Source organism: Gasterosteus aculeatus, chromosome 18, assembly GCF_964276395.1.
Source record: "Gasterosteus aculeatus chromosome 18, fGasAcu3.hap1.1, whole genome shotgun sequence".
In the NCBI taxonomy this organism is placed as follows: Eukaryota; Metazoa; Chordata; class Actinopteri; order Perciformes; family Gasterosteidae; genus Gasterosteus; species Gasterosteus aculeatus.
Genome location: NC_135706.1, coordinates 10,449,775 through 10,465,063, shown reverse-complemented (window position 1 = coordinate 10,465,063; position 15,289 = coordinate 10,449,775). Strand labels below are relative to the sequence as shown.

The window sequence follows — 15,289 nt, the reverse complement described above, 5'->3', positions numbered from 1 at the left end:
GAACTTTTTTACTGTGAAGCAATTGTAAAATTGAAAACATTTTTGGATAAAGCCTGACACATTCAATAAACACACCGAACCATAAACAAGAGATACCACCAGCAAAAGTCAGCTTCAGGGTCGTAGACATGATTTTCTATTATCGAGGTCAAGAGTCCAAAGTGCCCCAGTGTAACCCGGCCCTCCCTCAGAGATATTAGATTTATTTTAGACATGGATCTAACTGCCAACATATTTTTCCAAAATAAAGCCAAGCAGTTTTAGCATTATTTTGCAGGAAATTGAACTATAATAACATTAAACTGTAGTTGATTAATCATTTGTAATACTTATCTGCTTCTCAAATGTCAATATTATGATTTTGCACCACCGGTGACGTGAGCAGGGACATATTTATTACTTTATTTTGATATTTTACCCGCGCAACAACTATTCGATTTAAACAGATCAATGATGAAAATGCATTTTAGTTATGGTCCAGCTCAAACAGATCACAGCCGTGTCTCATAAAAATAAGACGTCACCAGTTGGACACGTGGAGGTAAAGCAGCAAGCTCTTATGAATGATGGAAAATCCACAATGAACCTGTTTCAGCTTTAGAGGACATTTTATCACCACTATTCCCGCGGACCATCCCAGTAATCGCAGGCTGCGTCGCATGGGTCCGTGAAGTCGCGTGGCCTGTGCTGCCCGATGGCCCAGGATCCCTGGATCCCATCACAGGCCGTAATGGGAGCCAGATGTCTCGCCGTCCGTTCAAGGCTCCCAATCAATAGCCTCACTTACAGCGGCTCTAACTTTCTCCCTCGCTCCTCTTCGACAGCAGTGAGCGGATCTGTGAGGGAATGCCACAAACAAGTGGAAGTGTGTCAAGAGTGACATTAACTAATTGGATTCCCCCCTCGTGAGTTTTTGTTTGGAGGAGGAGGAGGAGGAGGAGGGAGGAGGGGGAGGGGGGGTGTACGGCGAGGTACGAGGGTAAGGGAAGCGATCCCTCCCTATAGCCTCAACAAGCTACACGACACCGCAGGCTTGTTCCTCCAACAACCAACAGTGATGGGGAATGGGGATTCCAATGCAAAAACAAAAAAAAAACTTTGTAATGACCATCCGATGGATGTTGTGGGCCTGACGGCGAGGGCAGGGGAACACGGAGGGGAGAGGGAAGTGGAGCGGTGGTCAGTGACCGGGTGTGGTCCGGGTATCTGCTCAGTATAGAACTGTATTTGCTGACTCATATGACACCATCACGGTTCACATTATATGCACAAGTTTGTTGTTCTCTATTGGTTTAATGTAATATTTGTTTATACCAAGTAATGAGAATGAATGGCATGTTAGTACGTCAAAACCAATAACCTAATGTCACCAGAAGATACATGATGCACATGATGTAAAGGATTAAAGAGTATCTGAATTCAGATCATTTAGATACATTACAACTTGCACACATTTCTTTGCTCGGCTCAGTTTGGCTAAAAGGGGTCTGTTGAAAAAAAAAGGCAAAGATCACAAGATGATCTTGGTGAGTATGTCGGTGTTCTTTCTGGGGGTCAAAGCTATGAAAAAATAAGGCAAATGTTCCATGGAGATTTTGTATTCATTTTGCAGGACGAAAACAGATATGCATTTTCACATGACTTTAAGTAATGCAACAGATGTCATACACATGATACATAATAATACACTGAAGCAAAACAAGCCTCTCAGAAACGTTAAACGTATCTTCTTGGCTAGAGCGAGCGCCGTTAAATGGAAGCGACTCTTTCTGCATCTGTACACATGTTTGTACAAACCGCCGTCTAAATGCTCCTCGCAGAGAGCAGGTCAGTCCCCGACGAGGGCCGCCGGGAAAACCGCAGGCAGATCTGGGGTTGAGGCCGGAGTGGGAATTACTCCATTTCCACTGATAAAGGCAGCTGGCTCTGGTGACGCTCGGTAAAGTTTTATAGTCAGATATGCACAGACGATTAGGCCAGCTGTGCAGTGTCATATATTCCCAAACAAACCCTGCAGGAACTGAACTCTCACCCCTCGCACACATGGGTTACTGGGGCCCGCGCTCACACTCTTGTTTCATACTCGCCGGCCTGCATGAAGGCTTACAATGTGTGACCCCTTGTAAAAGCCGTAGAAGCAATATTCTCTGTTAAAGTGTGTCAAAGTCACAGTCGTAGAAACGGATTTTCTCCAAACGCGTTGATGCAAATGAGGCCGGTTATTCGGAGCTCTCGGCCGCAACCCGGATCCGTCAGCGGGATCACTTTTAAAGGAAGCGGGAGGGATGTGACACTGAGCGGAGTTTTGCGGGAATCACCTGTTCACCCTCGCTCGCGTGTCTCCTCTCTGGTTGCTGGCGATTCTCGATCCAGATCGTTTTGATCAAAGGGGCCTGCATAATGCTCAGCAGCCCTCAAAGGCCCTCAAGGCCCCAACCCCCCCCCGCTGCGCTCTCCCCGCCGCCGCTCTGTTTGTTTTGGAACAAGAACAAGATAAACCCAAGTGACGTCTTATTTATTTTCCTCCCCGCTCTTGCCCTCTCCTACCCTTAACAAGCAAAGTCGCGAAGAAGAATTCCTCCGTAATCCATCAGTATCAGCCCAAAGTGTGTGTTCTCCGGAGTGTTGACACCACACACACAGAGATACATAACGGAGTGCGACCGGGTCTAATGGTACACCGCGGAGTTAGATAATAAGTGGCACTATCAGGTAAAAGGGGGCACGAGCAATGAGCCGAGTGACGGGCCTGATTGTGATTGGTCCCTCGGGGTGGTCCAGCGCCAACGCGTGTAGCCTCCCTCACACTGAAGGAAACGATCATGTCTTAAATGTGGCATTTTCGAATCATTTTTATGATGAAAATAGTTTTTCGTCCGCTTGCTTTGGGAGGGGGGGGAGGGGGGTGATTTGCAGAACTTCAGTGTAAAATGTAGCCCGGTGAAAAAAAGGTCATGAGACGTGTGTTTGTTTGTTTGCTATTTGGGAGTTTAAAGGGGAACATGTTTTATGGTGACTTTTCATTTACTGATTGAAAGGGTCTTTTGACAGTGAATGTTTCGTTTTAGCTGTTCTCTACAACGCAGCATCTGTGAGCCCCGATAAGCGCCGAAAAAGGGGAAATGAGGAAACCTCAGACTATACTCAGCACACTTAAAAATGCATCTCACTTCAGAAAGGCCACACAGGTGACCTCGGTTGTTTCATGTGTCGGGCTCTGCCTGACTGTAACACAGGTTTGCTTTGTGATTTATCACCGTAAGACTTTAAAAATGTAGTGGAATCAACTCACCTTTTACTAATAACTTAAGGCAAATAGACAACTTGCGACTATAAGATATGACAAAACCAAGTCATTTTTTGTGGGCTGCCTTGATCCGAAATCATGTGATCCAAAAAGCTGTTTCCCATAGAGGCTCATTAGAAACCCCCCCCCCCCTACAGCTGAGTATCTCCAACCACCCCTTTAGAAATAACTTGGCAGGTGAATATTTCTTTTTACGCAATCGGAGCAGACTGGGCTTAAAGACTGGAGCCTCACACAGAGAATACAGATAAGCAGACGCAGACAGAATGAGAAAAGTTAAAGTCTTCTTTGAACATAAAAGTATGTAAACATGATCTACTGGAAACTGTAAATACAAGCATCGAGCTGACGGACACTTTCGCAACTCATGGGAACACTTTGGCCCAGTTGTTTGATTTTAGATCATTTAACTCACATCAGTTTTAGTTGAACCAGCTTAAAACAATTCAGGCTAACCCCCACTTTGAAATGCATGCATAAATCCTCAAACCTAACCTCACAACATGATGTTCTAATCACCGAGAGAAATAATAATAATTTCCTGCTCCTGAAGGCCGCGCGCGCTGAGGTTACACCAGCAACTCTCATTTGCACGCACATAAAGTCATCTCCATTTGATGCCTGGCCTCCAACACGCGCGGTTAGTCAGAGAGCCGCTCACGCCGGCTTCAGAGAGCAGAGTGAAAATTTGCTGCTGATGACAGATCGTCTGAAATGAAAGTGCTTCTTTTTTCTTTTTTTTTACGCCCTCTCTCTCGTGCTTTTTCTGCTCTCCTCAAATCCCCCCCCCCCCCTCCCAGTGTGTGCATCACTCAGTGAGTTCAGCCTCCACGGAAACGGGCAGGCGGTCGGAACGCTGCCATTTCACAGCCCTAATTAATACCAAACTCTGCACCCTTCACAAATTATAGCGCGCACCACACAGGGTTGGCTCGAGACAAGTCTGCAGGCACCAATAAAAAGGTTCCCTTCATGGCCACATTAAAAAACAGGGCGGTCGGTCAGACTTAGCTCATAATTGATTACCGTTGGCCATCAGCTCCGAGTGTGTGAGCGGTGTGTTATTTGCGAAGGGGTCGGGGAAGGAGAGCTTGGGATGATCCAAGGAAAATCAGGAGAGCTTTTTGGGTGGAGGTTGAAGTGGGGTGAGGAGGGGGGGGGGGCACCCCGCGGTGCCCCCGTTGGCCGTGGTCCGCAGCCAGTGCAGCCGTAGGTAACTCTGGAGCCAAGGTGGAGTGAGAAAGGAAGGGAGGAAACTCGGAGAGAAACCATGAAAAATGTGGAGCATGAAAATGTCTCCCTTGGTTTATGGCAGCGCAGCTTGGCTTCCAAGAGAAACACATCTTTAAATTTAACTTGAGATGTCTTTTTTCTCTCTCTCTCTCTCTCTCTCTCTCTCTCTCTCTCTCTCTCCCTCCACTCCCAAGTGCTGGCAAGGGCCCGGTGCAGAAAGTGAGGCCAAGACGCTTGGAAACTGCAACCATGTTAAAAAAACACTCAATAATGTGGCTTTTTGGAAAAGTGGCGACAGCTTCTGTACGAGAGGCTCAGTTTTCAACGTTGGTGAACATGTTTGGTGCATGTGGAGCTTCTGAACAGTCCTCAGTGTAAACGCTCAGAAGAACACTTACACGCTGGAGGTACTGAAGGTACTGGAGGGTTTATATGAAGCATATAGATTGTTTTGCTGCAGTACATTAAACGTGACCTCTGTTGGCACCGTGGTCTTCAACGTGCATCTGGCTGTTTCTCCATTGCGACATTCAGACACACTCTCTTTGCAGAATAAAAGGCCGTAAATAAAAGACATGATACTGGTAATTCCAGAGAAAGGGATTAAAATGATGGGGCGGATGGAAACAGCTATCGAATTAAAGCTTTGTACCATGTAATAATATTTTTGCGAGCCTCGAGGGGAAGTCCGCTCTCATGCCGATGATTCAGAGGTCATTTAGGAAAAGAGCATCCAGCCGATCTCATAAATCAGCATTTGATGGAACAAACATACCTCTGCAGGGAAACAGAGCTATCCATGGAGCAAAAAGGCTCCGTGGATGATGAACGCATTGCAATGTGACGTTAACACCTTTCAGGCGGTGCCATTGAACAGTTCACGACCCAAAAAGTTCAAAACCTTAATGTCACGGAGCTGCGTCTGTCCGGCTCCTAGTGTCGTAACACCACCAATGGCCTCCCAGTTAGGTGGAACTTGATTGCTGACATTAAGTCTTGGAGGAGTGAAACAAGGGGTCTTCAGTTGGTTGCAATCTCCAAACCAGAGAGAATGACACAAACTCAAAAATTATCCTGTACTTTTACAGATCGCATGACTTTTGCTTGTAACTCCATTATGTTGAAGTTACCTAAGTAGATCATACGCACTTTCTCCTCTCCACAAAAGTGAATTCACAATAATAGTCTCGCAATGTCCGTCACCATCAGCATCATCATGACAATAACTGACATTATCATCGCTGTCATCTTCCAAAAGAGGAAGGAGCAGAATTTCTTAACTCAACTTCCATCTTTCTGCACACCACAGTTTCTCAAGCAGTGGTTGAGTGATCTTGTAGCTTTGTTCCCCCCTATTCCTTCAGCGGGTGGGGGGGGGGGGGGGGGCTGCAGACTCAAAGGTCTTTCCCCTGATGCATTATGCCAACGGCGGAGAGACCTCCATCAGCCTATCAAACAAGCTGAGACGACGCCTCAAAGCGCCGGAGACGTCACGGCGTTTCAGCGCGTTAATCCCGCTGCAGACAGAAGCCCCCCCGCGCCCCCCCCATCTTCTTGTGCTCAGAGCTAATTTGTTTAACACAGTTACTTTTTCAAAGCGTTAAGTTTTGGCGAAATCTGCGAGGCTGGTTTGTTTTATGGGTTGCCCGGTCCTGGGTTGCCAAGAGGGACATAGAGGACAGCTCTTAAAGGGAGGGGGGAAAAGCTGACATCAAATACAGGCCAGATGGACTTTCTCCTGTCCTGCTCATAAAGTTCTTAGGACAGTTCACAAATCAAGGCCTCGGTATTATGTTCAGCGTTTGGACTGTTATTGTTATTGTACATTTGCAAATACTAATGTAATTTATAGCTTTTCAAGCATAATTTGAGACTCGACCCACCCAGACCTTTAATACGTGAGCGTTTAACACTTAATATTGCGTTGATAAAGTGCCCAGTGCTTTTACTGCCTTCCATGGAAACTGGCCATCATAACTCTGACAACTTTTCAGCGTGAATTAAAAAGATTAAGACGAGTGCCGTCCACTCAATCGCGAGCTAGTTTATGAGAGGACTGTGATTGAGCGTGGAGGTAAAATAACTCAAAAAAAGGAGCAGCCTGTGACCAGCAGGTATTACTGTGCAGCCGGCCCGGCAGAACGGGGAATATGAAAAGTGAAATTCAAGATGCGAAGCTAAAACGGAAAACTGCAGCTCTCTGGGGCCCGTGGTCTTTCCGGAGGAGAGGAAAGTGGACCCCACGGAGGAGCGGGTTCGTGGTGTTCCAGGTTTTTGGGTCACTCACTATGATGTTGCTGCTAACATGACAACAAGAAGGCTCTGGGTTTCCCGGCGGAGATAAAATGCAACGAAAAGGAGCAGGGTTTTATTCACCATCACATTAACCTTGATGTCAAGCTTCTTTCACGTTATTTAATGTTGATGCGAGAAATTACATTATTTCGTAGTTGAGCACCGTCATGAGTAAGTTACTCATGTGCAGATTTGAGGCACTTATCGTGGTGTGGTATTGTTGCTTAAACCCTAATGTTGATGTAAAAGTACTAAAAGTATTAGCATTCATTTGTACTGAAATAAAAGTACTCAGAATGGGGAATGACACATATTAAAAAAGTGGAACATAAAATGATACGTCTGCCAAACTGCTGCTCGTGAGGTGGGGCCAATTCAACTCAAACGATGATAATAATTCAGATTTAATTAGCTGATTTTTTTTTAAACTTATTATCTGAATATGCAGAGAAACACTATAAAATATAAAACAATTGCTGTGCAGTAAAAATACTAGTGGAGTAAAAGTAAAGTATAGAAAATGGACTCAAGTCAATTGAAATGATCTAAAGAGTACTGAAGTACATTCATAGCACGTCTGTGTATGTACATTAACTATTCAACACTATGACCATCAATGAAAATAGAGTCACGTCCTGGGTTTTTGTGCATTCGGCTTGGGGATCATTTTATATTAAAAACTTTGCCTGTATTATTAATTGACTCACATTTGTGGGCCAATAGAGAAAAAAGTAATCTGAACGTTTTTGAGGTGACGTCTTTGATCATAACATTTGAAACGTAAAGCGCATGAATTGTACTCAACTACATTACATTAAATAACTTAAATTAATTTAGTCAAAATTATCTAATGTACATTTTTGTCAGTATGTGTTCCGCCCAGCTGTGCCGACACAATCAGCTCTGCATGATTGCATTTCACTTTTTAGCACATTTTGTTACATTTGTAACATAAAGTGAACATTTGAATGCACCACACTTGTAATAGTTGTCACAGTATATTATCTCTATACTTTTACTTTTAGTGGATCTGCAGGCTTCTTCACCGTGGTGTTAAGACTGATTTTTGGTTGATTATTTTAGCTGAAATTAAATTAAATTCTCATCTTATTGCAACAGCAATGCTACATTGGGACATTTTTATAAGAATTTAAGAGACTGGACGTTAGTAAGTTAGCTTAAAAACACAGGCCTTATGAAATGGAATTACTAGACTTTAATAGACACGTAAAGGGAGTGAGCGTGTCATGACATCACGCCATTAAAACAACGTTAAACAGGTCTGACAGAGCTGCGCATGCGCAAGGTTTGGGCCTCTGCTGCGCCAGCAACGAGGATTCACTCCCATCTCATAGAGCTTGACAGTGGTGATAAGACTGATTGGGAAATTAGATTTCGACACTACGCTGTCCTTTCACGTCGGTCTTTAGTTGTTCGTCACAATAAAAAGAAGCAGGTCGGAGGACTCCGGTCAGTAGAAGGGGGGGTTATGAGAAGCACTTGATTGTATCTGCGTCTGGATACATAAAATATTCTCACCCGGGTCGCCGCTGCTATCTGGAGCCAGTCAATGTATACAAACTATAAATTATTCTGCCCTCGCTTTCTACAAGCAACAAGCTCAGAAGGAATTTGGTTCATTGAGTTAATGTGTTTATACAAGGAGAAGATGTTTACATTCATCATGGCAGAATGATTTGGTCCCCTCAACCTTTTAGAGTGTCCGTTGGAACACTCCGTTTTTTCACGATTTAATTGTAATCAATTAATTCCTTTTAAACTGTTATGCATATTAATGTGCGTGCAACTGTTTTTTATTTTGCTTAGGGTTTGGGTTTTCCCAAAAATAAAATATTAATACAATCAATTAAGCCAAAGGAAAACATTCTTAAAACCAAAATTAAAACTGAGTGGGCTGAGAACTAATAATTGTGTGTCTTCCGATAGCTTGTTAATTCCCTCAACTAAATAATAAAAATACAACTAATAATTCGTAATCCAATTTTTTTAAGTAAGAAACATTTTATTTACAATATTTTTCAGTGCAAAATATTATTAACAAAATAGCACAACCATATATCCAGACAAAACAAGTAATACATGAACACTGCTGTTATGTCCCGACATTTGATTCGTCACGTGAAACGAGTGGTTCTTAAGCTAAAAACGTAATTCACAACCGCATTCTTTCCTTCGGATGAGGAAACATGACGCACACAAAGCTCTTGACAGGATAACGACAGTAAGGAGGCCCTGGAGGTGGCCAGAAGTCCACTTGTGTATTTTTAAATAATTATAAAATTAACCTATTTATTTTCACCATGTTTGTTGTGTCTGGGTTAAAACAAAGCACCATACTGAACAAATAATCGGGCCGATCGTCTGGTTGCTCCACTTGTTCCCAGGAATTAGACAGGTGCGGGACTGTTTTTTTTTTTTTTACGTCGCAAACGTCGCATAGTGTTACTTAACCGACGCTCCAGGTGCATTTAAACATCACCGTCGTTCTTCTATCAAAAAAAAAAAAAAAGCTTGAAACCAAAACCCGCATTGTTCTTTCACTTCAGGCCTCATATCGGCATCTGAGACGCCTCCGCGGCCGCCTCCTCCGCGCTGCTCGTCGGCCCGCTGCCGCCGCTCGTGATCACGCTGGTTTGGTTGGTTTGCTCGGCAATGTCCACGTGTCCGTCCGAGTTGTCCTCGGGAGCCTCGTCGGACTCGCACTCGCTGCGCCCCTCGCTCTCGCACTCGGACTCCTCGGCCGGCTCCTTGTGCTCCCTGCCGCCGGACTCGGACGCGCCCTTGTCCGGCTGCTCCTTGTCCTTGTCCTTCTGAGCCTGCGCCTCTTTGGAGTGTCTCCACTTCATGCGCCTGTTCTGGAACCAGACTTTCACCTGAAAGCACACGGAGACACGGTTGGGCCAGACTGTCCCTGTGTGCAATTCAGTCACACGCAAACTGCAGCGTGTTTGCACAGTCTCACTTATTTGCTTCCCTAATATTTTCCTTGAGTTACCAGATGAAACTTGAGCAGAATCTTATTAAGAAGAAAGGAGTCATTGTGGGGAATATAATTTAGAAACTATAAATTCATAATCACGTTATTTAATATCTGTGTGAGGAAAAAATAAGTTGCGTTAATTTCCCAATATCTTTTACACTTAACACACAACAACCTCTTTTGACTTTAAGTGTGATGAAATCTATACACCAACGGTTTTAAATAGAGATGACATTTCTCTAGAAAATTACTCAACCAGTTTGCCAACTGTGTTTTGTCAATCATTCTTAATTCCTTTTTAAATGTAATATTACATTTAAAAATGAGTTGAAAAGGGCCGTAAATTGCAAACATCACAACCTATCAATCCTTCAAGTTTATGCATGATTGAATCTGTGAATCGGCCCCTTCAAATATGGAAGCACATTCAAATTTCATTAGTTTTTCAGTGTCAGAGCCACACATAGGACACACGGGTCATTGTTCACCGCAGGTTCTTGGGGAATTTGTAGTTTCAGCAGCCTGTGGCTAACCTCACGCATGGTGGCTGTGTTATAGGCCCTGTCAAGTATTTATAAAACCTGTAAAGGTTGAGACGGCAACATTTAAATCTGGCATGTCGGGGAGGCACGAAAATATAGTTTATAAACAAAGGAATCCAAACAAAGAAGCAAACTGCTATAACTTGAACCGCTCATATTTTACCACGGGGGACTAATGGCGATCAAGACCTTTGCAGTAATTTATTAAATAAGCCAGACTTTGGCCCTTCGGCCCTGTTTTGCCCATAACTGCTCTTCGGGAAGTTTAAAGAAAATACACGTAATCAAAATGTAGTGCTATTACAGTACATAACACAGCAGCAACATGCGGTTGGCATCCCACAATAAAATGGCAGTAAAAACCAACAAATACAAAACCTTGAAATATAACAATTTAAATGACTCAACAGGTCAAATGAAATATGCTTATTTATGTTGAAGGCCCATCTTCACCAACCTCTTTGGCAGTTTCTTGATACCTTTTTTTTTGTCTTGATAGTACTAAAGATAATAAACCTTGAATAAATCATTAATCATGATCTAAACACAAGATGCCGCGAGAAAGGTCCCGTTTGGTCAGCTGCTTCTTACCTGAGCGTCTGTCAGTCCGAGCATAGCAGCCAGTTGCTTTCTGTCCGGCTTGGTGACATATTTCTGTATCTCAAATCTCTTCTCCAGTCCTTTCCTCTGCAAGTTCGAAAACACTGCCCTCGACCACGACCTTTTCCTCTTGTACGTCTGTGGCATCGTGTCCTTAGTGAGGACGGCATACGGACCTATAAGACACGGGGGGGAGGGGGGGGACACACGAGGTTGAAGAGAACAGAAACCAACGGAACATTCGCTGCAGGTGTTTTTTGACGCCTTGAAACATAAGAGCTGGACCAGTTTTGCCGTCTGTCACAGTCCTACATGTGGTGACTACCTGGGAAGGTGTCCTGAAACTGATGCTGGCCTGAATGCCTGCTGCTGCTGCTGCCTAGTGAACTCATCATGGAGGACCCGTCGCTCATCCCGGGGTCTATGCAGGAGAAGTACTGGCTGGCCGGAGGCTGATTGGGGACGTGGATCCCTGACTGACGGTTCGAGCTAACGATGGATGTGAGATCTGTTACAGAAGCGAGAGATGATGGGCTTCAGTAAGGAAAACAATGAGTCACACCGGCAAACTGAGGAGGGGGAGAGTGGGGGGGGGGGGGGGGGGGCAAGATGGTCTAGTACTAAGAGGGACCATCAGACAGAGTGCAAGCCTCGGTTCAGGTGTGGCTGCTAAAGTGTTTGTGCGCAAACTTCCACTTGTTTTGTGGCTGATCGTGACCTCTGACCTCTCTGGTGAGGGGGCAGGAGGGCAGAGGGATTTCCCCACTGGGCTCTTAAAAGTGCATGTTGCCAGGCTGTTTGGGCTCTAACTACTCCGTGAACAAGTCTGCCATTAGCTGGGTCTGACTTTAGAATGTGTGCTTCCAGTTTGTTGTCTTTAAAGTGTGTACGTGATTTTGTGTCGTGGTAAAAAAAAAAAAAAAAAAAAAAAACATAAACAATTCTCATTGTTTTCTTTAGCTGGCATGACAGAAAGCCTCGCAGGAGTCCACATGTCTACTCTGAAAGTCCGCGCGTATACCAAAAATCTCTTTCCTCACCTCTTAATGACGACTTCTCCTTTCCTCTCTGGTCAAAGTCCGTCGACAATATCCGATCGATTCCGAATTTCAGGTCCTTGCTCGACGGCGGGGGGGCTTGCTGAGAGCTGAACGCAGTTCTGGAGACCGATGTCAGCTGTAGTCCATGTCTGTTGTACGGAGACGCCGGACTCACCCTCGCGCCGTACGGCTCGGCCGCTACGGGAGAAGGGCGCAGCGGCGAGCTGCCGTGCTGCGCGCGGTGGTGGTGCTGCTGGTGCTGCTGCTGCTGCTGCTGCTGGTGGTGGTGGTGGTGGTGTCCCATGTGCACCATGAGCGCGGACGATCCCGGGACGCTCTCCGCATCTCCTGCTTGCAAAATGTCTGCGATGCAAAAGGAGGGTTTCTTCATCGTATCCACAGCGAAGCCCCCCGCGCAGTACGCGGACCAGAGGCTGAAGTTGGACGCGTAAAACGGGTTGAGCCCGGCCGTGTACATCCCGGAGCCTCTAGCGCGCCTGATCGTTTCTCAGAAGAAGGTACAAACGGACAGGCATGCAACAAAAAAAAGAGAAAGAAAGAAAGAAAAACGAGGCAGGTACGGCGGGTTAGAGGCGCAGGCGACGGTCTCGGTTGTGTCAGTGTCAAAATCGCTTTCCCGACTCTGGAATCCAAACACTGTGAGTCCACGCTGTGAAGCTCCTGCGCCCAAGCTGATTGGTCGCTTTCCGAGCCAATGGGTGTCTGCGGCCGCTCACATCACGCCCTTCCAAATGAGAACGAACCAACACGCACGCACGCACACACACACACACACACACACACACACACACACACACACACACACACAAACACACACACACACACAGACAGACACACACTCACCCACGCACTACTCGACCGGGGACAATTCGTATTTTTAAAACCCCGAGATGATGGATTGATCACTTAAAAAGAGCCCCAACAATCACCGCGCCCCAAAGCATTATACCGATTACCTCCTTGTGTGAGTTTTTTTTTCTTTTCTTTGTGGAAATATATTAAACGTTTCTTCCAGGAGCCAATAAACCCAGTGGGACAATTTTTAAGAAACGTGTGTTCAAATGTTACACTTGGCCTGTAAAATAGGACGAATGAATCCAATGGAGAAAAAAAAGAGATTCCACGATTATAAATCGAATATGAATAATAATAATAATAATGGACTGTGTGCAAAAAAAAGGTGCAGTCGTTTGACCCCGAGTCCAGGAGAGGCTCTATTAGCGCCACGCATCCTGTTGTTGATGGGCTGTGATTCGTGTTAAATGAGCGGATATTCCTGCTAGATTTGCACCCAAAATAGGACCTGCTTTAGTATTTTAGGATACAGCAGAAATCCTTATTTCTTCCGGAGCAGAGGGGGGGGACTTTTATATAACGACTGTTAGAACTTCCCCTTTTCAATATTTGTGCAACTTTATCTCGACCTGCAAGTTGCACGGTGACGCAAATCCGCCCCCGTGCTCATAATAAACAGAGGAAACCGATTCTCCTCTAAAACCAAAACACAATTAACTTCAGAGGCGACACTTCATCCGCGAGCCCCCCCCTCAAGATTCACACGTTGGGCCCGCGGCCAATAACGTGTTACAACAGAAACACCACCAACGCTGTTACATTTAATAACGACTCCCTTAACGTGAATGCATTTCTCCAATAGGCTTCCAGATGATAATAACATCTGTAATCACAATAGCTTTGTATTATAACCGACACCTGTCGGTTGAACCCCCCCTTGCTCCCCCCGCCCTGCATGTACTGTCGTGCCTTGATACCCCCCCCCCCTCGACCGCAGTGTGTTTCTCGTGCAAGCGTTGAAACAATGGCTTCTGAAGCCCCGCATTCATTCAAGTCTCGATCCGTGCGGGCGGAAGCGCCGATGACCCTGGCTGCCTCCTATCATGCTGTTTTTGAGTGACACTTTTCCGGGGGGGTGGGGTGGGCGGAGGTGGGGGGGGGGGGGTTGTAAAATTAGAAAATAGAGATTTAACGCTCGCCCTCCATCATACAGTCAAAACAATCCAGGGAAGAGGATGTAGCAGGCGCAGCACGCCTAGGAGTTATTTCAGGTGCCGAAGAGCTCTTCAGTGGGAAGCGGTTAAAAAACACGGGCCTCAGATCAGCCTTCACGCTCCGGGGCCCCGTGGCTCGATGCGCGGGGCCTTTCTGCTGCAGAGAGCCGGGATGCAAGAGATATATGTGGGCCTGTCATATTACTGTAATGAATTGTGAAGGTGTTCTTTTTACGGTCAAGAAAGGCATGCAACATTTTTTTTTGCAAACAGCGGAGCCTGTGTGTTTTCCTTACACACGTTCACCTTTGAGTGCAAAAAAAGGCACACGCAGGCTCTCACACACACACACACACACACACACACACACACACACACACACACACACACACACACACACACACACACAGGCTCCCAGACACATACATCAACGAGAAGAGAGCCCGGACACAAACATTCACTTGTGGCACATGTAACGCACAAAAATGTGATATCTAAATCATCTGTAAAACCTGAAATATGACCTCTTCGGTCTGAGCCCTGTTAGATTCCATTATTCACCTTTATTTCACTTTTATACTACTACAATAATACTTCTTCAGTGTCAGGGGGAAACTATACGTTATACACAAAAAGAAAATACAATATTTGCAAATTGTTAAATTAAAGAAAACCTTAGCACTCTTAACACCCAAAGATGTACATTTCTAGTATTTCACAGACATTAGACAAAAGCATAGTTTAACTCCTGTACCATTTTATTTAATCATCCCCAGGTTGATGATGTGACCTCACATCTGCAGTTTAAGAAATCCAGGACTAAACAACCTGCAGTAAGAAAGAACTACTAACAATGTCAACAATATAAATGTGAAAGAGGGCCTTTTCCTGTAGAATGACTCCTTTTACTTTGCTGATAACACATCTATACTTTTGAATGGAAGACTTTGACTGTTGTGTTGTTCTGCAAGGAAACAGTGTTTAGACCACAACACGTTTGTCGGGAAGACGCGAGCGACAGCTCCGCCTCGCTGTTAAAAGATGACAACGGCGAGCACAAATTCAGCCAGATGCCTGGTGGACGAATGAGCTCTGCTGATTGACTCTGCCGTGCAGCTCACACTAACAACGTGGAAGTGAAAAGTCGAAGCCTTTAGGAGTCACATCCCCCGCTGTGCAGAAAACAAAGCCGTGCTGCTGTGCACCGACGACTACCTGGAGTTCAGAGCATCTGACGGAGC

General features: G+C 45.2%; 1 protein-coding gene across 2 annotated transcripts; it reads right to left on the bottom strand.

The window, feature by feature from the left end:
* Window positions 1–8,837: 8,837 nt before the first annotated feature.
* On the bottom strand, window positions 8,838–12,704 carry hlx1 (H2.0-like homeo box 1 (Drosophila)). Of its 2 annotated transcripts, XM_040161269.2 has the most exons (4): window positions 12,019–12,672; window positions 11,304–11,486; window positions 10,970–11,154; window positions 8,838–9,729 (listed from the first exon to the last, which is right to left on the bottom strand). In XM_040161269.2, exons 1-4 carry the CDS (start codon window positions 12,494–12,496, stop codon window positions 9,406–9,408), a joined length of 1,170 nt encoding a protein of 389 aa, XP_040017203.2. In that variant the 5' UTR covers window positions 12,497–12,672; the 3' UTR covers window positions 8,838–9,405. The 2 variants fall into 2 exon arrangements, with proteins under 2 accessions (XP_040017203.2, XP_040017205.2); XM_040161271.2 differs by lacking the exon at window positions 11,304–11,486 and having other exon boundaries at window positions 12,019–12,704.
* Window positions 12,705–15,289: the final 2,585 nt, after the last annotated feature.

Excerpts from the sequence above, each read along its gene's own strand:
- hlx1 (XM_040161269.2), bottom strand. The coding sequence starts at position 12,496 with ATGTACACGGCCGGGCTCAACCCGTTTTACGCGTCCAACTTCAGCCTC. Across the intron at positions 11,487-12,018 it reads GGAGAAGTCGTCATTAAGAG|ATCTCACATCCATCGTTAGC; the intron begins GTGAGGAAAGAG and ends CTTCTGTAACAG. Across the intron at positions 9,730-10,969 it reads TCGGACTGACAGACGCTCAG|GTGAAAGTCTGGTTCCAGAA; the intron begins GTAAGAAGCAGC and ends GTGTGCTTTCAG.